Source organism: Scomber scombrus, chromosome 19 (genome assembly GCF_963691925.1).
Source record: "Scomber scombrus chromosome 19, fScoSco1.1, whole genome shotgun sequence".
Classification (NCBI taxonomy): Eukaryota; Metazoa; Chordata; class Actinopteri; order Scombriformes; family Scombridae; genus Scomber; species Scomber scombrus.
In genome coordinates, this window is record NC_084988.1 from 2,770,906 (window position 1) to 2,794,149 (window position 23,244).

At 39.6% G+C, this 23,244-nt stretch overlaps 1 protein-coding gene across 1 annotated transcript in view; it reads right to left on the minus strand.

The window, feature by feature from the left end:
• Window positions 1-23,244, minus strand: part of LOC134001050 (sphingosine-1-phosphate phosphatase 1-like) — a 28,434-nt gene that overhangs the window by 2,209 nt on the left and 2,981 nt on the right. The window contains exon 2 of the mRNA XM_062440584.1: window positions 9,325-9,414. Coding sequence (XP_062296568.1) covers window positions 9,325-9,414 — 90 coding nt within the window. The remainder of the gene's footprint in view (window positions 1-9,324; window positions 9,415-23,244) is intronic.

Genomic DNA, 23,244 nt, shown 5'->3' on the forward strand with positions numbered 1-23,244 from the left:
TGTGTGTGTGTGTGTGCTGGGTTAGAGGAATGGAGTCACATTATGAGTGTGTGAAGGTTCAGGTGTTTTTATCACGTTGTTTTTCTCCCTTAAAGACTGTAATTATTGTCATTATTATAACTGTGACTCCATCCAAACCTCGGCTCATCAGAGGTTTAACAGGATTTGTGTTTTTTTCTTTAAGGATTGTGTTTGTTAGTCTTTTCTTAAAACTAAAACATACTTTTATCAGAGTCTTTCCTGATTTTACTTGACTTTGCATTTTCCTTAAACTGCCTTTTATTTCTTTTAAAATACGTCTTACTTTATCTTTATTAAAACTTAATGATTTTTATGCTGCCTTTGTGAAGCACGTTGTAATGTGGATTTTGACTAAATGCTCGATTATCATTATTATTATCTGAGATCTTGTGTACATATGAACTGTGTCTGAGTTGGACTTACTTGTTTTGAGGGCTGCAGCTAACATTTATTTTGATTCGTCGTGTAACAAAACATGTCAAAAAAGTGTGAAAAAAACTGTCTGAAAAAGTGAAGAAAATCAGATTATAATGATGTTAAATCATCACAACAGACGAGCAGGAACTAAGGAACTTTTCTATTGATGGATTAATGATTTCAGCTTTAGTTTTTTTTATTCTGACATGTCTGAAGTTCCTTAAATTTACCCCAGAAGGACAATAAAGAAGATGAATTGATTAATTGACTGATATCCTGCATGTAAGTGGACACTGACGACACAAACAGCCGATATTAAGCCAAAAAATGCATCAGCTGCTTTCACCTTTCCTTCTAAATGTTTGCTGTTGACTTCCTGCTGATGGATGAAGGAAGCTGGAAAAGTGTCGACAGGAAACAGGAAAATCAGCGAGTTCATGGAGGTGGTGAGGAAAGGTCGTCACGGCCGTTTATCTATCGACCCTGAGCGGAGAGCTGACAGCAGCTTCCTGTTCTAATATCTGTAATGTGAGGATTTAACCCTCAGATCTTAACTCACAGTTAACCTGCTGAGCTTTTACTTCTGAAATGATGATTCAGAGACTCGTCAGCATCTTCAGGAACGAGTCTGATCAGCTTGTTCCTGTGTTGCTGTTTCTATAAACACTCTTATTATTGAGCAATTTATCAAAGAAAATGAAACCACAACTCTGCTAACAAGAACCACTAAAGATTAATCTGCTGCTTATTTTCTCAATTAATCAATCAAACTTTAATGATATAGCAGCTTTTACAGGTTAATGTAGTTTAAAGTGCTTCACAGTTGATTGACAAGCTGATAATAAGACAGAAGAAGTGAGATCATAAAGGAAAGGAATATAAAAACTAAGAGGAGAAATGATGAAGTAAAACCAGACAGAAAAAGAAGATTATAAAGACGAAAAGAATCAAGAAACTAACATGACCAAACTCTTTATAATGAAGGAACATGTCACTCAGTGCAGCGGTGTGACTTACTGAGGAGTTTTTAATAGTAGGTATAAGATCTATCAGAGTTTAGATACACACACACACACACACAATACTTAGTTAGTAGATCAGTTTATTGTTAGTTTGGATTCAAAAACATTAGAAAAATATCGAAAATTGGCGGAGTGATCCCTTAGGAAAGTGTTAGAAACTGGGACTACTTTCTACTTTTACTTTCCATTCAATGTGTGTGTGTGTGCGTGCGTGTGTGCATGTGTGCTACAAAGCCTCTCTAAGGGAAGCTCTTATCATGTGTGAACACCGTCGGGGCGGTGACCATTAAACCTTGTAAATTAACCTTTAATATTTCCTCATTGTATTTACTTTGTCTGACAGCAGGAGTCTAATCGATGTTCTCACTTTCCCTTGAATGTTCAAAATCAATGTTCCAGTAAATGTACACACGCCCCGTCCCGTCCCCGCTCTGTCTGGCAGGTGAGGGGGAGGGGGGGGGGGGACTGTTCCTGCTTAAACTCACACTGAGCCGCCGAGCTCTCAGTCAGTCATTAACCAGCACTGAGCCTCAGAGACACACACACGCTGCCGGCTTTATGACTACAAGGACACTTTTTACTGTTTAAGGTTTAAGGAGACATGAGGAGACATCAGGAGACATGAGAAGACACGCCTCCTCATGTAACCATAGTTACGTCATTGACTTATCGGACAATACACGGAAATCTCGATCATTAATACTGACCTCATTATTATCCACTGTGTTTATATGTTATATATATAACATATATTTATATGTTTATATGTATATTGCTTTTGGGAGGGGAGGTGGATAAAATATGTAATATTTATCATTCTTTTGTGGTTACACCATTTGACATTTTCAGGAGCATTCAGTCTTACTTTTGGTAAAAAATGGTGCAAATGTCATTTCAAATGATATAAAACCAACACAAATACAAAATGTACATTTTAGCAAACCTGATGCTGCTTTTAAAACTAGTTTTTAAGATATATTTGAATCGCTCATCTTGCCAACCCTTATTTATTACTGACCCTAATGTTCTTGAATTAACAAAGTAGTAACTTCCTGCAGCGTTACATCATGCTTCTTCTTATTCTTTGTGTTTTTTGGCAGATTTTACATCATGTAAACCTCTATGTGTAAACCTGGAAGTTTTATTTCTATTCTCAGTTTTTTGGTACGCCCTCTAGTGGAAACCTCCAGTAACACACAAAGCACAAAAGTAAGTACGTGAATTATTACGTTCACGATGCAGCCGGTTTGTCTTCATGAACGTGCGGTTATTAAAGTTTATAGTAGAAATATTCATTAGTTTTTATTTTCATTTAGTTTTTTGTTGAGTTTTTGGTTGTTTAGTTTAACGAGTGATTAAGTAGTTTTAGTTTAACTATAATAACCCTGTTTGAACGTGTGGTTAAAAAGCCAGTACACCTGCAGCCTAAAGGTGACTCAGCAGCAGCTCTCTGAAGATCATCTATTATCACCTCTTAATGACACACACACACACACACACACACACACACACACACACACACACACACACACACACACACACACACACACACACACAAGGAGCCTGAAAGCTTCGAGCCGTCTGTAATTTCCTCGTCGAGCTCTGAAACAACGAGCAGCTCTGTCTAAAAATGTCCAGAAAAGAAGACGAGCAGGCAGCAGAGCGCCTGAAGACAAAGCAGAACCAGACATTTAACTGCTTGATTACAACGACGTGACTCACGATTCGTCCGCTGAAGGTCGACTGAACTTTAAAAAACACCTTTTTTAAAATACAACACAATATAATTCAACAGCAACACAAACTACAGCCTCTAAAACTTGAACATTAAGCCTTTTATTAAAGCAGCATTTATTACATTATCTTCAGCAAAGTGGAAGTGAACACACTGATCTACTGTAAGTCCGTCTGGACTCCTTAACGACTCCTTTAATGGATCCAGTTACGAGCATCCATTAGACACACTGGTCGTCGGGGGCAATCTGGGCTCCGGTTGTCGACATTCGGAAATAAAGTAAATGAATTAAGTTGTTTTTTTTATCTCCTTCGGTCCTGCAGAGCGTCATCTGAGTGAGGCAGGAAACGCTCGAGGGAGGCAAACAGTAATAATCTGAAGCTGTGCTGCAGCTACCAGATGGAGTCAAGAGTTGAGCTGCAGCAATTAGTCAATTAATCAATTAGTCAATTAACTGAAAATGAATGATTAATCGTTTCAGGCATTTTTCCAGCATGAATGCAACAAGATTTGCTGTTTGTTTTCTGTCATATTTGACTTTAAATTGAATATCTGAGAAACAAGTAATCTGATTCTGTGTTGGCCCTTTTTAGTCAACTTCATTCAAACTAATCCACAGGTTTCAGACATATTTTTGGTAATTATGGTCAATCGGTCTCATTTAAATGAAAGTGTACCTTATTTTTGAGTTAAGGCATGTTGTCCTCCCGGGTCAAAACTTGACAGCTCTAGTTTAGAGTTTAGAGCTTTAATTTTAGTCAATTAGTCCATAAATAGTTCAAAAGAAAATGAAACCGAACGTTTTGGAGAAATGGGCCAACAAATTTAGTCAGATGTGTAGATTTTAATGATGGTAAAGTCAATATATTTGGGGTTTTGAATTGTTGGTCAGACAAACAAGAAATTTAAAGATGTGACCTTTGAGTCTGGGATATTATGAGGGTAACATTCACTACTTTCTGATATTTTATGAATGGTAAATGGTGAATGGACTGTACTTATATTATATATCTTTTCTAGTCTTTTGGCCACTCAAAGCACTTTTACACTACATGTCACATTCACACACATTAACACACTGATGGGACAGCCATCAGGAGCAATCTGGGGTTAAGTATCTTGCCAGAGGACACATCGCCATGTGGACAGGAGGAGCCGGGAATCGAACCGCCGATCTTCCGACTGATGGACAACCTGCTCTACCTTTTGAGCCACAGCCATCCAAACCAAATGATTGATCGATTATTAAAGAAAATAATCATTGCAGCCCTAATCAGTGTTAAAGTACTACTCCCCAAACCGAATCAGTGTTTAGACGGTACGTCTGATTTTGAAACTTTGATTTAACAACGTGAGACTGTGAACGAGGCAAAAACCACCAAAAACGTGAGTGTTATATGAGCGTTCACTTCTCAGTCTTTCGCAGATACCGACAACAGCTTTTTGTCTCCGGGCTCTTCCTGCACAACAAAAGAGAAGGAAGCTGTTTCATTGGGCGTGATGATTTCCAGAACGCATTAAGTGCCCGGCTGGGCCCCGGCGGAGCGGACCGCTAATGGCTCGCCGTGTGTGTGTGTTCAGCTCGGATCCCTGAAACAACAACACCACACAGAGTATGGCTCTCCGTACATCAGACTGTATTATCAGGTGGAAATGAGCTCAGGCTGATCCGTTCCTCATAACCTCAGTGGGTGTTGTGCTTCTGAGATCGGTGCAAATGATGTTAGTGGTGATTTATGCTCTCTGAAACCAAGCAGATGAAATTCGGGACTTTCATTTAAGTTCTTGCCAAAGATACCGAATTTTTCCAAAGACTGACTTCACAGAGATTCGCAGGACGTCCAGATTGTTTCCCAGCTGATGTAATGACGCCATGACGATAAAAAAGAATCTTTGATCTGAAATGTTCCCCCAGTGTAAGTCTGACATAGTTTAACTGAAGCAGAGGAAGGAAGCAGATACAGATTCATGTGTGTGTGTGTGTGTGTGTGTGTGTGTGTGTGTGTGTGTGTGTGTGTGTGTGTGTGTGTGTGTGTGTGTGTGTGTGTGTGTGTGTGTGAAAAATACTGTTTGTAACTCTAAGTAACTTTTAGGAAATGTTGAGCTGATAATCACTGGACACCGACTGCGAATAAAATTGCAAACACAGGCAGCTGGTCGGTATGCAGTTTTAAAGGTTTCCATGGTTACAGACATTGCTTACACCCGGAGCGCGTGCCAACGAAAACGGACGCGAGGAAGAGTTTTCTCCTCTGGGTGACATGCGAGGGAGAACAGGAGGAGGAAACGGACTCGAGGAGTACAACGTGTGACAGGAAGAACACTGTGGAGAGGAAACATGTGGCTGAACGCTTTCTGCTGTTAGTAAACACACAAACAATGACCTCACGTGGATTATGAATACATATTTTATACCGATGGGTCACAGATGATATCCTCCAGAGCAGAACCTGAGGTGCATTTGAACCAGTTTGACCAGTGAAAGTTGATATATTTGTCTGATATTTCTTATTGTGTGATTTCAGCTTTGTGTGCACCTGTAAATGATCTTCTATGCAGCCCAATCACACTCACAGTATCTACTAGATTTCATGTTTTCTCGTTTTCGAAGCGTTTTTATAAGTTTTGGCCATTAATTGTTAAGTTAGTTGTTAGTATCTGTCTTCAGTATTTGTTACACAGTATGGTCTAACCCTCATTAAGTGGAAATGTCTGATGCCAGGGTTTCTAAGCTTACTAGAAAGTGCTAAGACTTTGGACAAAAATACTCAGCAAGGCCCCATATGCCTACATCATACTTACATCATACTTACATCATACTATCATCATACTCTGTTTAGGTTTAGGTTACCTCTTGGGAAATACCTGACATGCCAGCAACACTATAAACGTGTATCAAAGAAAGAACTCCTGATTTCGTCTCATCTTTGCCTTTTCAACATCATCACAGAAACATCTACTCTCATTAGTTCATGTATTGAGGTCGACGCTCTTATTTTGAATTTCTGTTAAATGAACTGTAAAGTGAGAAAAAAAGACGTAAAAAACAACTGAAAGGTGCATCGCTACGTTTTCTGCATGCTCAAGAAGTTTCTGCTGATCGTGAAATAGCTTAAACATGTACTTTGTCTTATGTCGTGTTTAATCATGAATTACTTTGCTTCGTTTTCATTTAAATAAGTTTGACGAGGGTGTGCTAAAAATATAGCTACGAGATCTGGATTATGATGAATGTGATGATACATGTACATGCTTTATCTAAATGGTTAAATAAGCTTAATTAATCAACACAGGTGAGCTGGAATTGGTCACCTGTGATGCTGATTTACAGTTTAATAACTTGTATCTAGACCTTATTCGTTGCTCTTGAAGTAAAACAGAAACATGGAGGCTTCTTGGCGACACTTTGAATGACTTTCGGAGACGTTATTCATACATAAACAACCTAAATCACATAAAAAAATCCTGATGCTGAGGAAACGGCTTCTGGTTTTAAAAAAAATGTCAGCGCGGATCAGATGAGCCTGGAGCTGCTCAGGTCGTGACTCAGGCCCACTGTGAACTGTAAATGTGATTAACTGCTGAATTAATCATCTTAAATACCGTTTCTAGGTCAGTGCGGGTACAAAAATGTCCTGTTTATTCGAGCAGAAAACTGGGCATATATCATTTTTTTATAGAGTCCTGGTGAGTTTCAGAGTGATGTGGGCCTGCAGATGTGGATGTGGTTCCTGAGGTGGAGGTCTTCGCCACAACACCACCTGTGGGCAGCCGCAGTAAGGAGAGAAGAAGAAAAAACAAGAAAAACCTTGGAGAAAGTCTAAGATGTGGTTTAACTTCTTAAGTTTGTCTGGGAGGACGGCCAGCGAGCTGTAACGCCCCCGCCCCCCCAAATCCATCAATCCGTCGGACACAGCTGTGAGACGGTTGCCCCCGGCGACAGACAGCCCAGCCCCAACAGCGCAGTGAGGCTGACATCATTGACCAGCGAATGACATTACTCCGTGCCGGCTTAATGCGACCAACGCGTGCTCAGTAGAAGCCACACTAACATCTGTGATGGCTGTTTGAAATATTTGCCAGAGAATTCTCCTAAAATAAATGACGGGTGAAAATACGTCATTCAGGATTTTTGAAGCGGGGTCCAAATTCCCCTCGACCAGAAGTGTCAAACTCATTTTAGTTCAGGGGCCACAATCAGCCAAGTCAGATCTGAAGTGGGTCAGACCAGTAAAACTATAGTAATAATAACTCCAAAACATTCTCAACTTTTATCTGAAATGCAATAAAACACACATATTACACCTGAAACAGTGTGTGGGGTTAATGGTTAATGGTCCGGTAATGATTTCATTAACTGAACTGGACTGGTATGGAGAGCAACGCGACCATAAAGGACAAAAAAAAAAAACAACAGCAGAGACTCTCAAACTGAGCTGAAATGAATGAAACGAGAGGAGGAGGAGAGACGGTGAAGAAGGTGAAGAACTCAAGCTGTACGTTACTGTAAATGCAATAACAAGTAAAGTAAAAAGAAGAAGAATTATTCAATGTAATCTGACTCCAAATGATGCAAATCTTGATGTGAGGGATTTTTTCTATTGTCTCATGATATATGACATGTTCAAGTTTTCCCTTTTCTCTTTTTTTTCTCTTAAATTGGCGACCTGACAAACCATTCAGTCTCTTGTGACTCATGACCACCCAGACGACTTTCAGCTAATCCTGTGTGGTTTCGGTGGTTTTAGATAATTATCACATTGTCACAACACTACCTGTATTGTGCAGCAGTGATCTCAAAGCCAAAAAAACTGTCTGCTAACGTGGGAGCAGCAGGAGGATGAGAGCAGATACAATTACAGTGTGGGTGATTATTAGATGATAACATCTACTGTCTTAAAAACCAGACACCTGCACACTGTCGATGGATGCAGGCCCGAGCTCGTTCAGGATGAGCCGCGTAGCGCAGGGAGAGGCTGACTTAAAAAACACAAACAGCGCAAGATCTCAGGAGACCGGATCCTTTAAAGTTTAATTTAAAATCATCTTCTTTGTGCATTTAACGAGGCAAACACAGCTGTATGAGGAGGAATCAGCTGATGTGCGTGGATGAGAGTCTGGCAGACTTTAGCAGCAGCAGCATCATCCGCAGCGGCCGTCTGGTTGGTTTTTCTCCTCGTTTCTGACCCTCTGAAGCAGGAAAACTATTGTTTGGAGGCTTAAGTTCAGATTCCATCTCCTGCTTAAACTCTATGAGTGGAAAAGTTTCCTGTTTCACGCCCTGTCTGCCGACTGTATCACACGATAACACCACGGCCCAGAGTGTTTTGGGTCAACTCCACAGCGTAGGAACAATATGTTAGTTTGATAAACCTGTCAAGTATGTTTTGCCTTTAATGCAGATTGCAACTGATTTACAGGAAAAGAACTGCTCCTGAGTTATAATGTATATTATATTACTGTCATATTTTGTCTCTCCTGTCACAAATTACTATATAATGATCACAGTTGCATAAAACACAGAAAGCAGCAGATTCTTACTCAGGAGAAGCGAAAAAAATAGATTTTTTAGCACTTTTTTGTCTCAAGTTAACAGGACAGATTTTAGTTTATTATTTTAATAAATCAAAATTTCATCTTAAACTGCACTATAACTTTTTATTCTCCTGTTTTTATGTCTTTACTCTATTTTAACTTAATTTTATTTCCAATGTAACACTTTTAATCATATTTAAATGTCTTTTTTTATGCATTTTATGTTTCATGTAAAGCACTTTGAATTGCCTTGTTGCTTAAATGTGATATACTAATAAACTTGCCTTTCCTTTTTAATGCCTACAAGCTACCAAATGCTTCCTTCTATGTATTTCCAGCGTTTCAGACATTTATTAAATATGATGAGTTGTTTCTGTGTGACGTATTTCTGAGGCCTCGCGGCTGATTGTAGCTGCAGACACCAGAAACTGACGCCGACTCAGAGCTGCAGCTGAAACTGGATCCGACAGCTATTCAGATCCTGTTTCCTTCAGGCTATCGTGTTCAGACAGAGACGATGATGCTGCAGGTGACAGCGCTGGCATCATCTCTGTGTGTGTGTGTGTGTGTGTGTGTGTGCGTGCGTGGACTCACCAGGACCGAGTGCATCCCCATGTAGATTCGGCTGACACAGACCAGCAGACACCAGCAGAGAGCCAGACTGAAGCCCAGCGTGAACGGGTACTGTCGAGGTGAAAAGAGACATTTTTTAACACACGTTTAACTGAATTACAACAAATAGTTTCCTATTCATTCTCTGTTACTCATCATCACAGCTCTACTTGTCTGTTAATCATCTCATTCTCTGTTCCTAAAGAAACCTTATAGGGTTCTCTCTCAGTAGCGCTCTCTAATTTACCAATTTCAAACTAACCAATGTTGACCAGGCGGGGAGTTCTGGTCCTCTGAAATGAGGCCAACGCGGAAGTAACTTAAAACTGCATTCTTTCAAAAGGCCACCAGGGGGCGACCGTTTTGGTGTCAAAAGGACTTCCGTCTCTATACAAGTCAATGGAGAATTCACCAACTTCTCACTTGATTTCTAACCTCAGTAAACGTTTTCAAAATGTGTTTATGGTCTCAATCGCTAGTTTAAAGCCTTCTTCAATGCAGTATGATGTTCATTTGGGACATTTTGGCCTCCCTGATTTTATATGTGACGATAAAGCAGGGTATGCATTAAGGCATGGCTACGTCGTGATTGACAGGTTGATTGGTTCACAGGTTCAGGAGGGCGCCTCATGCTCTTCCTGATGCCCATATAAGTAGAATCCCTGTTTTTTTTAATTTATTATTATTTATCTGAAATTTTCAAGATGGCGCTGCCCAGATCCGATACTATTGGCTTCCGAGCAGCAGTCCACAAACCAATGGGTGACGTCACGGATGTTACGTCCATTTCTTTTATACAGTCTATGGTGTTGACAGAAAAGAAGCTAAATGAAATGTATCCTGTGGGGATTTTTAACCATCAGCAGCTCTACAAAGTAATATTTTTTGTTTTCATAACGAGGACACGATACATATTCCCGTCAGTGGTTTGACATTATTAAACCAGTCGGTGGCGCTAACGTGAAGAGAAACGCAGAAATATTCCAGCAAAGCCGATAAAGAAGAAAGCAGCAAATAATCACAGATGTAACTAACGGTTTAAACTTTTATTTAACCCTTACATCCTGTTCAGGGTCAGATTTAACCCATTTTTACATCTGAGAGCGGTAAAAATACTTTTTCCTTTTAGCCTTAAATCTGATGATCAAATAGTTTGTCTCATGTTTTATGTAACTCTGGGCCATAATATAGTGTTTTTTAATGCATTTGTTTCTCATAATAAACTCTCTGCTCTCTGAAAGCCTCATTAAGGATAAATCATGTTTATCTGTGACTAATGAGATCTTTATGAATGATTTATAGTTCAGAAGTTTGTTATAGAGACCAATTAAACTGAATGTAAGCAGAGCAGCTTTAAAGGAATAGTACAAACTGTTTCTGCATTAATTTACCTGCATGAAGTCTGCTGTGCTGTGTTTGTGTGTGTGTGTGTTTGTGTGTGTATGTATGTGTGTGTTACTCTTCTTTGTACTGAGTGACCGGGTTTTATGCTTCATGTGTTCATTAATGAGTCTCTGCATCATATCCCTTCACCTTTATTGTTCTGTACCGGAGATTAAAACCAGTCGTGTGTGTGTGTGTGTGTGTGTGTGTGTGTGTGTGTGTGTGTGTGTGTGTGTGCACGCGTTCGAGTTAACCTTTACCTAACTACACTTTCACACACTGCTCGGTGTGAAGTTTGTAACAAGCCTCTGCTCGGATGTTGTGGATTTGATTATCTGCTAATGTGGACTGGACTCGAAGCACCTCATAAATATTTCAGTGACTCTGCTGTTCCTTATCAGATGTACTCGGCCTGCAGCGAAGAAAAGAGGAGGAAGAGGAGGAGGAGGAGGAGGAAGCAGCTGCAGCTTTAACATGTCCACCCTTAAGACTCTTTTTTCACCCTCATGTGACTCAGATTATTATTTTTCTTAATCAGTGTTAAAATAAAGAAAGAAAGAAAGAAAGAAAGCTGCACTGAGTCACAGTCCTGTCCTGCATAGTTTTGATCAGACTGACGTGTTAATGAACGTTCACTTTGGACTCAAGTTGGTGCAATCGAGATGCAACAAAAGACGAGAAAATCAGAGGGAGGAGAAACAAAAAACAGACAAACTGAAGGTCTGACTCAGCTCAGACACTTTGGTCCAAACTTGCTGCTGCTTGAGACAAACATGAGCAACCATGCAGCATCTTCACGCTCGTTTTATGTTTACAATGTGCAAACGTGCAGGTAGAAAAAAGCTTTACACAAGACGTTACCATCTAAAAAACTACTACATACTAAATCATCTTCTCTTTCTATGAGGACACGGTATTATTGAAGAGTTTAGAGAAGCACAACAATGACAAAAATCATTCAAAACTCTCCAGCTCAGCTTTTACCCAGAACTAAGAGGAGAGTTCATATCTTATATTTCATGTGAGCTACCAGGGTCAGACAACATGTGATTCAACAAGCCGTTCAGATTTCTGATCAATTTCAAGCTTGAAATTCAATCCGAGAAGAATCCAACGTGACGACTTTCAAACGTCTCAGTCCCAAACCCAAAGACACTCAATGTACAGCACTGTCCATTGATGGTTTAAATGATTAAGAATGTATTAAAATATCTATAGTGTTATACACAAAAGGAAAGGAACAATAAAGAAATGTGGAGTCTGTGAGCTCAACAGCAGCCTGTTAAACCACATAAACACAAGTTTGATTGTAAATGTCAGTGTAAAGTCAACACTAACTACTACTGTGGGACTAGTTAGTTCAGTTACTAACAATATAACTTAATTATAATCCTGGTCTGACATTTGATCCAATGTGCAGCATTTAGTTAATGTTAGAAACAATGAACAACGACTCTCACCCCATGAAAGACACTCTGACTGGACTGGAGAACTCGAAGTGTGTGAAGGACAATTTGACAAACTGCACTACATTTTTTACTACTATTGTTTTTTTTGTGCTTTTGTACTTATTATTCATTGTTCTTTAGTCTTTTTTATTGATGCTCTTTCTATCTTACTATCCACTTTGCTGATGTAATAATGTACATTTCCCCGTCGTGGGACTAATACAGGAATATCTTATCTCTTATCTCTTATCTGACATGTGAGAGAGAAGCTGACAACTACAGACAAAAGCTAAGAAACCTAAAGTAGACGTCTCCTGACTGCTGTTTAAACTCATTTAAAGGTGCAGTTAGTATATGATGTGCAAAATAATCATGCATTTACATGTTTTAAGTCATTTAAGATGCAGAGTCAGCAGACAGAAGCTGTTACAGGAGACTCTCAAAGTCTCATACAGGTGTCTCTCCTAACCCCAACCGCTAATCATCACTTCAAAGTGTCAATTACCAGCTGTGAGAGGAGCGATTCACACAATGAGGTCAGCGCAGGTTTTGGGAAAACAGGGTGTCTTTATGAGAGAGAGAGAGAGAGAGAGAGAGAGAGAGAGAGAGAGAGAGAGAGAGAGAGAGAGTGTGTGTGTGTGTGTGTGTGTGTGTGTGTGTGTGTGTGTGTGTGTGTGTGTGTGTGTGTGTGTGTGTGTGTGTGTGTGTGTGTGTGTGTGTGTGTGTGTGTGTGTGTGTGTGTGTGTGTGTGTGTGTGGATTAGCTGGGTCAGGCGCCACAGCTCAACGGCGCGTTTGGCAAAAGACGAGCTGAGGAAGAGGAGGAGGTGCAGAAGAGGAAACCGTTTCACCCATGTGTGGAGATGCTGCCCAGACAAACACAGATCCTCCCTCTGTCCAAAAACTGAGCGCCGGTGTCACTCACTCTCTCTGACCGCCGTGGTGCTGCAGCGGTCGCCCTCATGTTCAACTTTTATGGACGTGATGTGTGTTTTGTGTGGCTTGTGGTTCTCTGCACACTGCTTATTGACTGTTAGAGTTAGCTCTCACACACACACACACACACACACACACACACACACACACACACACACACACACACACACACACACACACACACACACACACACACACACAAACCACACGGATGTCAGGGTGTGCTGTGTTTGTCTTGCAGCGCAGCCAAACGTGTCTGCGTTGAGGCTTCGCTCCGAACCCAGCTGCTGTGATTATTGGTCTCATGTCGGGACTCAGGAGTGGATAACACGGCGGCGGCAGCAGAGGGCCGAGCTCTGACCTAATCGCTTCACAATCTCTGCGTCGGCGTGTTTATATTGGAAAAGGGAAGCTTCACACATTCACAGCTCCCCATGCCAACAAAAGAAATCAGTTCCTTTCTCTTTTTTTCTTTTTGCTTGTTTAAATGTCAACTTCAATATGGAGAAATCCTGTCCAGACTCTTCCATTAAGAGTCGTGTGCCTGCTGGTTTTTGTTCCAGCCAATTAAGAGCACACAATTCGACCAATCAGAGATCAGCTGATTAAATGAGTCCAGTCTGGTGTGCTTCTGCTTGGGTTGGAGTGAAAACCTACAGCCACAATATATATCACCCTTTATGGCATAGTTTGGACACCGCTGGGTGGAGGTTTCTGGCACAACTCCACCTGCTTCCAAGGTTCATGGAGAAGGAAAAAAAGTCAAAATAAAGTAAAAGCTTCAGCAGCACTTGTAGTAGCAGAACTGTATTTACAGTCCAACGTGTTTGGGCTCGTGGCCTTCATCAGGGAACCGAAACCTGTTGATAAAGTTCTTCTATGGGAACTACTAGTTATAATCTCCATATGCAGAACATCAGCTGCTGCAGCTCATTTGTAACAAGCTGAAGTTATACTAACAAATACGTTAAATAAATGAATATACTACAAGTGTTGCTGGAGCTTTGACTTTCTTCAGACTTTTGAAACCTGCACACATCTCACTGAAGCTGCAGCTAACGATCATGTTCATTAGATTCTGGTCCATAAACATAGAAATCGATGGTTCCAGGAGCCCAACGTGACATTGTTAAATGTCTTGTTTTGTTGGACCAACAATCCAAAACCTAAAGTTACTCATTTTAGATTTTAGACTTTATTCTTGTGATTGAAAAATGGCAACAAAAGAAATCAGTTTCTTTCTTTTTGAATGTGAACTTCAATAGAGAGAAATCCTGTATGAAAACTGCACTTATCAACAAATTATTAAAATATGTATGATGAAATACACAAGAAGAAAGAAACAATACAGAAATACATGATATGAGAGTGAGGAGAGATTTGAATGAAGGTGATATCTGAGAGAGAGACACTAACAACTAGAGATGAAAATTAAGAAACCTTAAGGTAGTTGTTTCATTTAAGGAGGAAATAAAACAGGAAGTATGAAACAACATACAGTATGTTCTCTCATTAATAATTCATTGAATGCTTCTGTTGTACTTTGATGTTTTTTCCACTAAACTCAAGACGGCTGCGCCTCACATTAAAAGAAATGATCATAAATAATAAAAACATGAACAAAAGTGTCGAGAGGACGAAAAAAGACTCAAACACATAAACAGGTTTTGTTTCAAACGGAAACTAAATAACGGAAAATCCCACGTCCAGTAAACGCAGCATAGAGTCTCTCTAAAACCAGCACAATACTGAACATGCAGATCAGTATCATCAAAAAAAATAGACGACAGATGTTTGCAGTCTTTGTCCTAAAGATCTTTAACTCTTCACATGAATAATGAAAAAAAAAATCCCCTTTTTTCTTCTTTTGAACTGAAGAGATTTCTGCTCGATATTCGGTAGCAGTTTAAATGAATAAAAAACAACAATGTGACGCTTGGAGGGGTGAAGAGAGTTAGGAAACGTTTTATTCTGTTAAAAAACTCATTCAGGCCGACAGGAAGAGCGGCGGCGTTCCCACCGTACACTTCCTGCTCCGGAGAGGAAGTCACGAAACAAGATAAACAACAAGAAAAAGTAAAGTTTTCAGCTCGGACTCAAATGGAGGAATTTACTTCTCTGATCTGATGTTTTAGTGAAGTAGAAGTTTATTATTGTGTCAGTTTGACATCTATCTATCCTATCGTCCTCTCCTCTTTTACTTCTCTTCCTCAAGTTTCTCTAATAATTCCCCCCTTTTCTCGTCTCACTCCTTCATCTCCATCTCTTCTCATCTATCTAGTCTCTTATCTCCTTTTTGTCCCTTGACCTCTCTCCCTTATTTCACTCTTAAACTCCTCCTTTAATGCCCTCTCATCCTCTACTCTTATCTTCCTCTCCTCTTATCTTCCTCTCCCTCACCTTTCTCTAATAATTCCCCTCTTCTTTCCTCGTCTAATTCCTTCTTCTCCATCTCTTCTCGCCATGTCTTTTCTCTTCTCATCTATCTAGTCTTAACTTGTCTCTGCTTCCTCTTTTTTCTTGTCTCTTCCTCTCTTTTTTGTTACTTCACTCTTAAACTCTTCCTTTCACCCCTTTTATCCTCTCCTCTTTCCTCTTTCTCACTTTTCTCTAATAATCCTGTCTTCTTTCCTCGCCTCTCTCTCACTCTTCTCATTCTTGGTCCAATCTCCCCTAAACTCTTCCTTTCACGCCTTCTTCTCCTACCTTCCTCTTCTTTTTTACTCCTTTTCCTCTCCCTCTTCTTTCCTCTCCTCTCTCGTCTCATTCCTTCTTCTCCATCTCGTCTCACTGTGTCTTTTCTCTTCTCATCTATGTAGTCTCTTGTCTCCTCTCTCCTGAGCTTTCCTATTTTTTGTCCCTCGTCCTCTCCTTTACTCCGCTCTTCACACAGCGAGACATCTGGCTCCGGTTATCGTCTCAGCTGGGGGAGGAAGAGGAGGAGGAGGAGGTGGAGGGTGGGATGGGGATGGGAGGAGGTCTGTCTGACTCTCACAGCACCATCCAAACATTCCTGCTCTGCTCAGACAAGTTCAATAGGAAAGAAACTCCTCACAGCGAGGCTACGGCAAGCGGTGAGGGATCCGAGAAGAAGAAAAAACATCATTGCACTGTGATAATATTAACAATGTGATGAGGTAACATCTAAAAATTAAGTTATATTCTTTATGCTCCTTTTGAAACAAGGATCTGCTCTCCAGACCGAGCTTCAGAAAGCTTTCAAAGATAAAAGATGGTGAATGGACTGTACTTATATAGCGCCTTTCTAGTCTTTTCGACCACTCAAAGTGCTTTACACTACAATTCATTCACCCCATTCACACACATTCATACACTGATGGCAGGCAGCTACCACGCAGGGTGCCAACCTGCACATCAGGAGGAAGTTAACCATTCACTCGCATTCATACACCGTTGGCACAGCAACGGGAGCAATTAGGGGTTAAGTGTCTTGCCCAAGGACACATTGACATGTGGACTGGAGGAGCCGGGAATCGAACCGCCAATCTTCCAATTCGAGGACGACGCTCTACCTCCTGAGCCACAAATAAAAAATCTTTAAAAATCCCTTAAAGTCAGACTGAGAGAGACGGAGAAAATGTGCTATGTGCTGTAAAGGGCCGTCCACACTGAGAACGATAAGTATAAATGTATAGTTATAAATGTCGTTCTAATTTGAGTGGATGGAGGAGTTCACACCACAACTATAACGATAGAGAACGATATCGTTGGAATCACTTTCAGAGCGATTTGATGAACGATAAAAATTCCGACAGCCAATCAAAATCCTTCCCCTGACTGATGTAATTATTTATTTGAATGTGTCTTTGCTCCTCTCTCACCCAGGACCGACGCGCTGTGATTTGGAGCAGGATGACAGAGGTGATTTATTTAGAAAGGTCTTTATTATCACAAAGATGCTGGAACTTTGTTCTCTATTATAATGTTAAAAAACAAAGTCAGTGGATCTTTGTAAGCAGATCTGTGCTCATACTGTGTGTCACTGCTGCATCGGTGCTTTTACACACCGCGCTCAGGTTGGTCTGTAAATACTGAAACATCACAGCAGCTAGTGTATGAAATACTTCTGATCAACACACTGAATCAGCAGCCGACTATGAACTCTTCTGCTTTTCTTTTTCTTTCTCTCTACATCGTACTACAGCAGTACTCATCAGTACTCATCAGTAATTAGCTGCAGACACAGCTCGAGCGCGCGGTGCGTACTTAGTTATCTTAACTTAACTTAAGTGTGGACGCTCACATCGTTGTCATTATAATTATAGTTAGTTATAGTTATCGTTCTCAGTGTGGACGGCCCTTAATGCTGCAGAATGACAGTGAGAGGTGGTTTGCAGGGAGAGAAAAAAAGAGGTTCATGTTCTGGTGAATCTGCTGACTCTGTGATTTGGATTCCCACCGTAAACATCCTGCTTGTAAAACTCCAAATGTTAAGATCCAGTGAAATGAAAATCACTTTTCCCCTCCTGTGTCTAGACCTGTCACGATAACTACTTTTGTTGGATGATATATTGTCCCAGAAATAATTGCGATAAACGATATTATTGTCATTTTAAAACCATGTTAATCTAGACCAACTCTCCTCTCTTCAGTAAACAAACACGCATGTAAACACAACGGGAAATATGGAGGTCAGCAAAAATGATCAAGGTCATGACCGTGTATTGTACGATACGATGATGTCATTATTATAACAAGCTGACCTGTGTCAATGTGTTTACTGCTTATTATCTCTCATTATATGTCAAATCAAATGTCATAAAATCAGTGTCAGAGTTTGTTTCTTTTACGTTTCTCTTTGCTCTGTTTGCTGATAATGTGTTCATTTAGAAAAGTCAAATAAATGTGACTTTGTGAGTGTGGCTGGTCACACTGTGCACATACAACCACACTTCACTATCTATGTCTTTTATTTATTCTTCTGTACGGCTCTGTGGTCGCTGTGGTTGTTTTAAAGTGATTTACAAATAAAGCTGGATCGGATTTATGAGTCACAGTAATAGACAGAGCAGTATGGAGAGAGAGAGAGAGAGAGAGAGAGAGAGGAGAGAGAGAGAGAGAGAGGAGAGAGAGAGAGAGAGAGAGAGAGAGAGAGAGAGAGAGAGAGAGAGAGAGAGAGAGAGAGAGAGAGAGAGAGAGAGAGAGAGAGAGAGAGAGAGAGAGAGAGAGGAAGAGATGTGTTTTATATCAGTGAGCAGAACAATGTGGCTGAGCTCTGATTCCCTGAAAAACATTCTTTGTTATCTGAAATGAAGATTATATCTTCTGAATATCACATTACCAGCAAAAAACGTACTGCAGATTTTCATTCTGGATCAAAAAGACTCAGTACAAAGAAATATAATCTCTAACCCTTCACATACTGTTCATATTCTATCCTCACAGTTTGATCCCCTCATAAAATGTGTTTTATACCAAATGTTGAAGCACAGATGTGTTTAGAAAGCATCAATAGTCGATCTGACTGATCAATAAATGTGTGATTAAACCTTTATTCATGTTCAGAGAGCAGAGAGAGTGAATTTTAAACAGCTAAACAGCTCCTATCACACAATATCATGTCCTATTTTACCTAAGACATGAAAATATAACATAGCAATAATGATTAAAATGTTATTTTATGTTGAAAGGTAAAATGAGCAGAACTTTATGGAGCTGTTGGGTTTATTGTATAACCATTAGAGCCATCAGTCTTCACTGCTACATCATAAAAACAAATCCTCATAACTACTATCTTATTAAAACTATTAACTATTCATTTCACTAAAACACATTTCAATAGATACAGAGATAATTTGACAGGTCAAAATGTATAGCACCTATGCAAAATGCCACTTAATCATCAAATTTCAGAGTAATAGAGCAACATTTGGAGTGTTTTAACATCTGCCAAATGTCAAAATGGGTCAAATTTGAGTGTAATGTGTCTCTGCAGCTCCTCTTGGCTTTACGCAGCTTTATAGTAAGTTTCAGCTCATTGTTTAGCTTTCTGGCTGCAACTTTTACTGTGTCGGTTCACTCTCAGCGCTCTCATAGAGCCGTTTTTAAAGAAAAAGCTGTAAAAAAAACACAAAAAAAACAACACTACCTGCTCAGCACCAAATGACTAGCTGGTGAACATAGTGGAGCATTTAGCAGCTAAAGAGCCAGATATTACCCTCAGGAGTTGGTGGAGAACAAAAACAGAGCAAAAAGAGAGTGAATATTGGACTTACTGTAGATTCAGCAGGTGGACAGAAACATGACTCCAAATAAATGATAATGTTGTTCCATTACTACTGGATGTACAAATAAGTTCAACATATTAACTTAAAGACGATATGTTGTGTCTGCAGCTTGTTTTCACTGCTTCTAAGTGTCCAAAAATAATCAGTTAATGCAGGTTTAACTATTAACTGCAATTCAAACCTGATAATTTGGTTATAATTCACTAAATAAATCAATATTTCTTACTTAATAACCCCCTTGGTCATGTAGTGAAGAGAGTTCATGCAGGTTTAATGAACTTTAAAACTTGATCCTTCAAAAAAGAAGTACAATATTCAGGAGCTACTTTGGGTCACTTTACAAAGTGAAACTAAACAAGACAAAGCTCCTGGGCTGGACCGTTAACAAAACTCTATATCTATTTCCCCTCCTGTTTAACACACTTTCACTCATTCAGGTGAAATTAAAGGTGTAGTAGAGGTGTAATAAAGACTTCACTAAAGGCTTCATTCATAAATACTGAGTGGCAGTGAGCGCAGGTGTCACAGCGGACTGGATTTAAAGCTGGGGCAAAAGTTAAAGGACGACATCTGAGAGAGAGAGAGAGAGAGAGAGAGAGAAAGAAAGAGAGAGAGAGAGAGAGAGAGACAGAGAGAAAGAGAGAGAGAGAAAGAGAGGCAGAGGTCGATGTCTTATCTGCCGTTCCACACTGACAGGAGAGTCAGTATTTTTTAAAAGACCTTCAAAAGAAGCAGTTTTTTGTGTTAAGTGATAAATCAGAGAGAGAGTAAAACAGTAAATTTGCCCTATCTCGCCGTCACACATTTGCAGGTCAGGTCTTATCTCCAGCTTTCTCTCTGTGTGTGTGTGTGTGTGTGTGTGTGTGTGTGTGTGTGTGTGTGTGTGTGTGTGTGTGTGTGTGGTGTGTGTGTGTGTGTGTGTGGCGGACAGATTTGGGGTGGGCGGTGCTGTGTTGTAAATCAATCCCACCTCTGCTCTCTCGAACAGTGCGATAACACAGTGATCCCACATGTTTTCCATCTCTAATCCGTGTCCTTTTTTCCCTTTTTTTTAAAAACCACCCACATGTTGGAACTTTTATTTTGGAGGGCTGGAAAATGATGAGATTACAGGATCACGGCTGCAGCAGCGTTTAAAGTCTCTGCTTAAGAAACAAAGTGGGTGATCAGTGCAGGAGAGACTTTTAACTACACATAAATGCTTTAGATTTACTGGATTTCTCACCAGTGTAAATGTACAAAAATACTCAATTTAATCTTTAGATGCTTTTTCATTATCAAATAATGCTGCTGAGGCTTTTCTTGGTTAATTAATCAGCTGATTGGTCTGTAAAATGTCAGTAAACTGTGAGAAATTAAATCACAACTGTTCCAAAGCCCAAAAGATATATTGAAATGACTGGATTGTCCCACCAGAAGTCTTAAAACCACAAAGAGCTACCATTACCATTGTTTTATTTTTGGCTGGTGACTGAAGCAAATCTAACAGACATTTGCATATTGCACCAGCATTTGGCTGGAGGCTGGAGGCTGCTGGTATTTTTGGGGCTATTTTTAATATATTTTACATATTACCGTCTCTGTACTCTCTGTACAACCAGGATTGGGTGTTCCTCTTGTGCAACTCGACTTGTTGTAAACTTCCTGAAGCTCGTAGATCACGTCTCTCACGTCTCTCACGTTGAGGAAGACAATGGAGGTGAAACCACACAGACTCTCTGGACACAATGTGTTGTTGTTCCTACTGAGTGAATGGCAGGAGACGAAGAAAAGGAGCCACAGAGACGGGCTTTTCAAAACAAAACGCCTGCGTGCATTGTTATTGTAGCGATTTAAGACGCTACGATCAGTTTCATGAACTTTAACAGAGTTTGGGTTTTACTCCTTAATATCGTTATCAGCATTGAGCCCTCTCTCATTTCACATCTCTCACAATTCTATCATTTCAGCTTCTTAAATGTGAACATCTTCTGGTTTCTTTAGTCCTCTTTGATAATAAACTGAGTATCTTTGGGTACATAACTGTTGGTCCAGACAAATAAATACATTTGAGGAGCTTTTTCACAATTTTCTGATATTTTAGAGCCCAAACGACTCATCAATTAAAGGACGTGTGTGTAAAATTTCGGGGTATCTATTGGCAGAAATGGAAAATGATATTGATAAGTATATTTTAATTAGTGTATTATCACCTGAAACTAATAATAATGTTGTTTTCATCACCTTAGAGTGAGCTCTTCATATCTATACAGGGAGTGGGTCCTCTTACACGGAGCCTGCCATGTTCCTACGGTAGCCCAGAATGGACAAACCAAACACTGGATCAAAAAAAGACTTTTATGTTTGTTTTTTTGCAAGTTTCATGTCCACTGTAAATGCTCCTCCATAAGATAAGATAAGATATTACTTTACTAGTCCCACGATGGGGACATTTACAGTATTGCAGCAGCAAAGTGGACAGTACAAATAGAAAGAGAGTCAATAAAAATAATACAGAACAATAAATAAATAAGTACACAAGCAATAAAAACAATAGTAGTTAAAAAATATAGTAAACATTATGTATAAGAGTAATATTGGTGTTGAGTGATAATACGTTGAGTTTGATATTGTTATTGCTTGTAATGGAAGGGGGGGGGGTTCACTTGGTTGCAACGTGCACTAAAATCTACAGACTGCTCCTTTAATCAAGAAAATAATTGTCACATTAATTGATAATGAAAACAGTCAGTTTACTTTTATAGAAGATGATGAAAACCAGACAATATTAACCTCTGAGAAGCTCCCAGAGGAAACATGGCTGAATTTTTTCCCCTTCTATCTAACCATTTTATTGTCTAGTGTCGTGAGCATCACAGCCTCATAGTGAAACCAGTTGTAGTTGCGGACTGTCAGTCTTGATTTCACTGTAGTACACAAGCAGTAAAGAGGTCAACTATGTGCTCGTACAGCTGCTCCGGCTGCTGTCACCCAATCCACCGAGCCAAGCGCTCATTCATTGTTAATGACGCTGCTTCAAACGACCGACTTCAGAGGGCAAAGTCCCAGTGATCCTGCGTTTGCATGTTGCTGTAGTAGTAGTGTGGTGTAGTGGAGGGGGAGGGGGGGGTTAAGACCTAAAAAAACAGCCATAATATCACACTGTCACAGAGGTCTTGAACAAGGCAGTGAGAGTAAACTGGGTGATGGAAACAATGTGGAGAAAAATGAACAGCATGTGTGTGAAAATGTGTCATTCAGTCAGATATTAAAGCTCGTCCAGGTTTGGTGTGAATGCAAAAAGAAACTGCAGCATATGAATGATTTCTAGGCTGCAGTTTAGTATCAAATGTTATACTTTTCTTTTATGTATTTAATCTTATTTAAATTAGTTATTAGATACAATCATTTAAGTTCCTGCGACATTTAATGTGCAAAATATACTTTACTGTTATATTTAGTGTTGCAAATATATTACCAATCACTATGTTCTGACCCCCCTCAACAAGTAGTCAATTAATTAATTAGTTGATCAACAAAAAATGAATGTTGGCAACTATTTTGATAATCAAAATCATCATTTAAGTCATTTCTTTTAAGCAAATATGCCAAAAGTTTGCTGGTTTCAGAAGCTCACGTGTGATTTAATGTCTTTCTTTGTCATCTATTATAATAGATTGATTATCTGTTATTGTCTTTTATCTAATTGGTTTTGGACTGTTGGTCGGACTAGATAAGACATTTAAAAACGTCACCTCTGACAGCTGGAAGTTAAAAAACAGACATTTTTTATCTATTAACTGACATTTAATAGAGAAAATGATAAAAATCGACTAAGTGACAAAATAATCAGCAGATTAAGACCAAGCCTGCTGTCTGATGCATTTAACCACAGGAAGCTGGAACAAG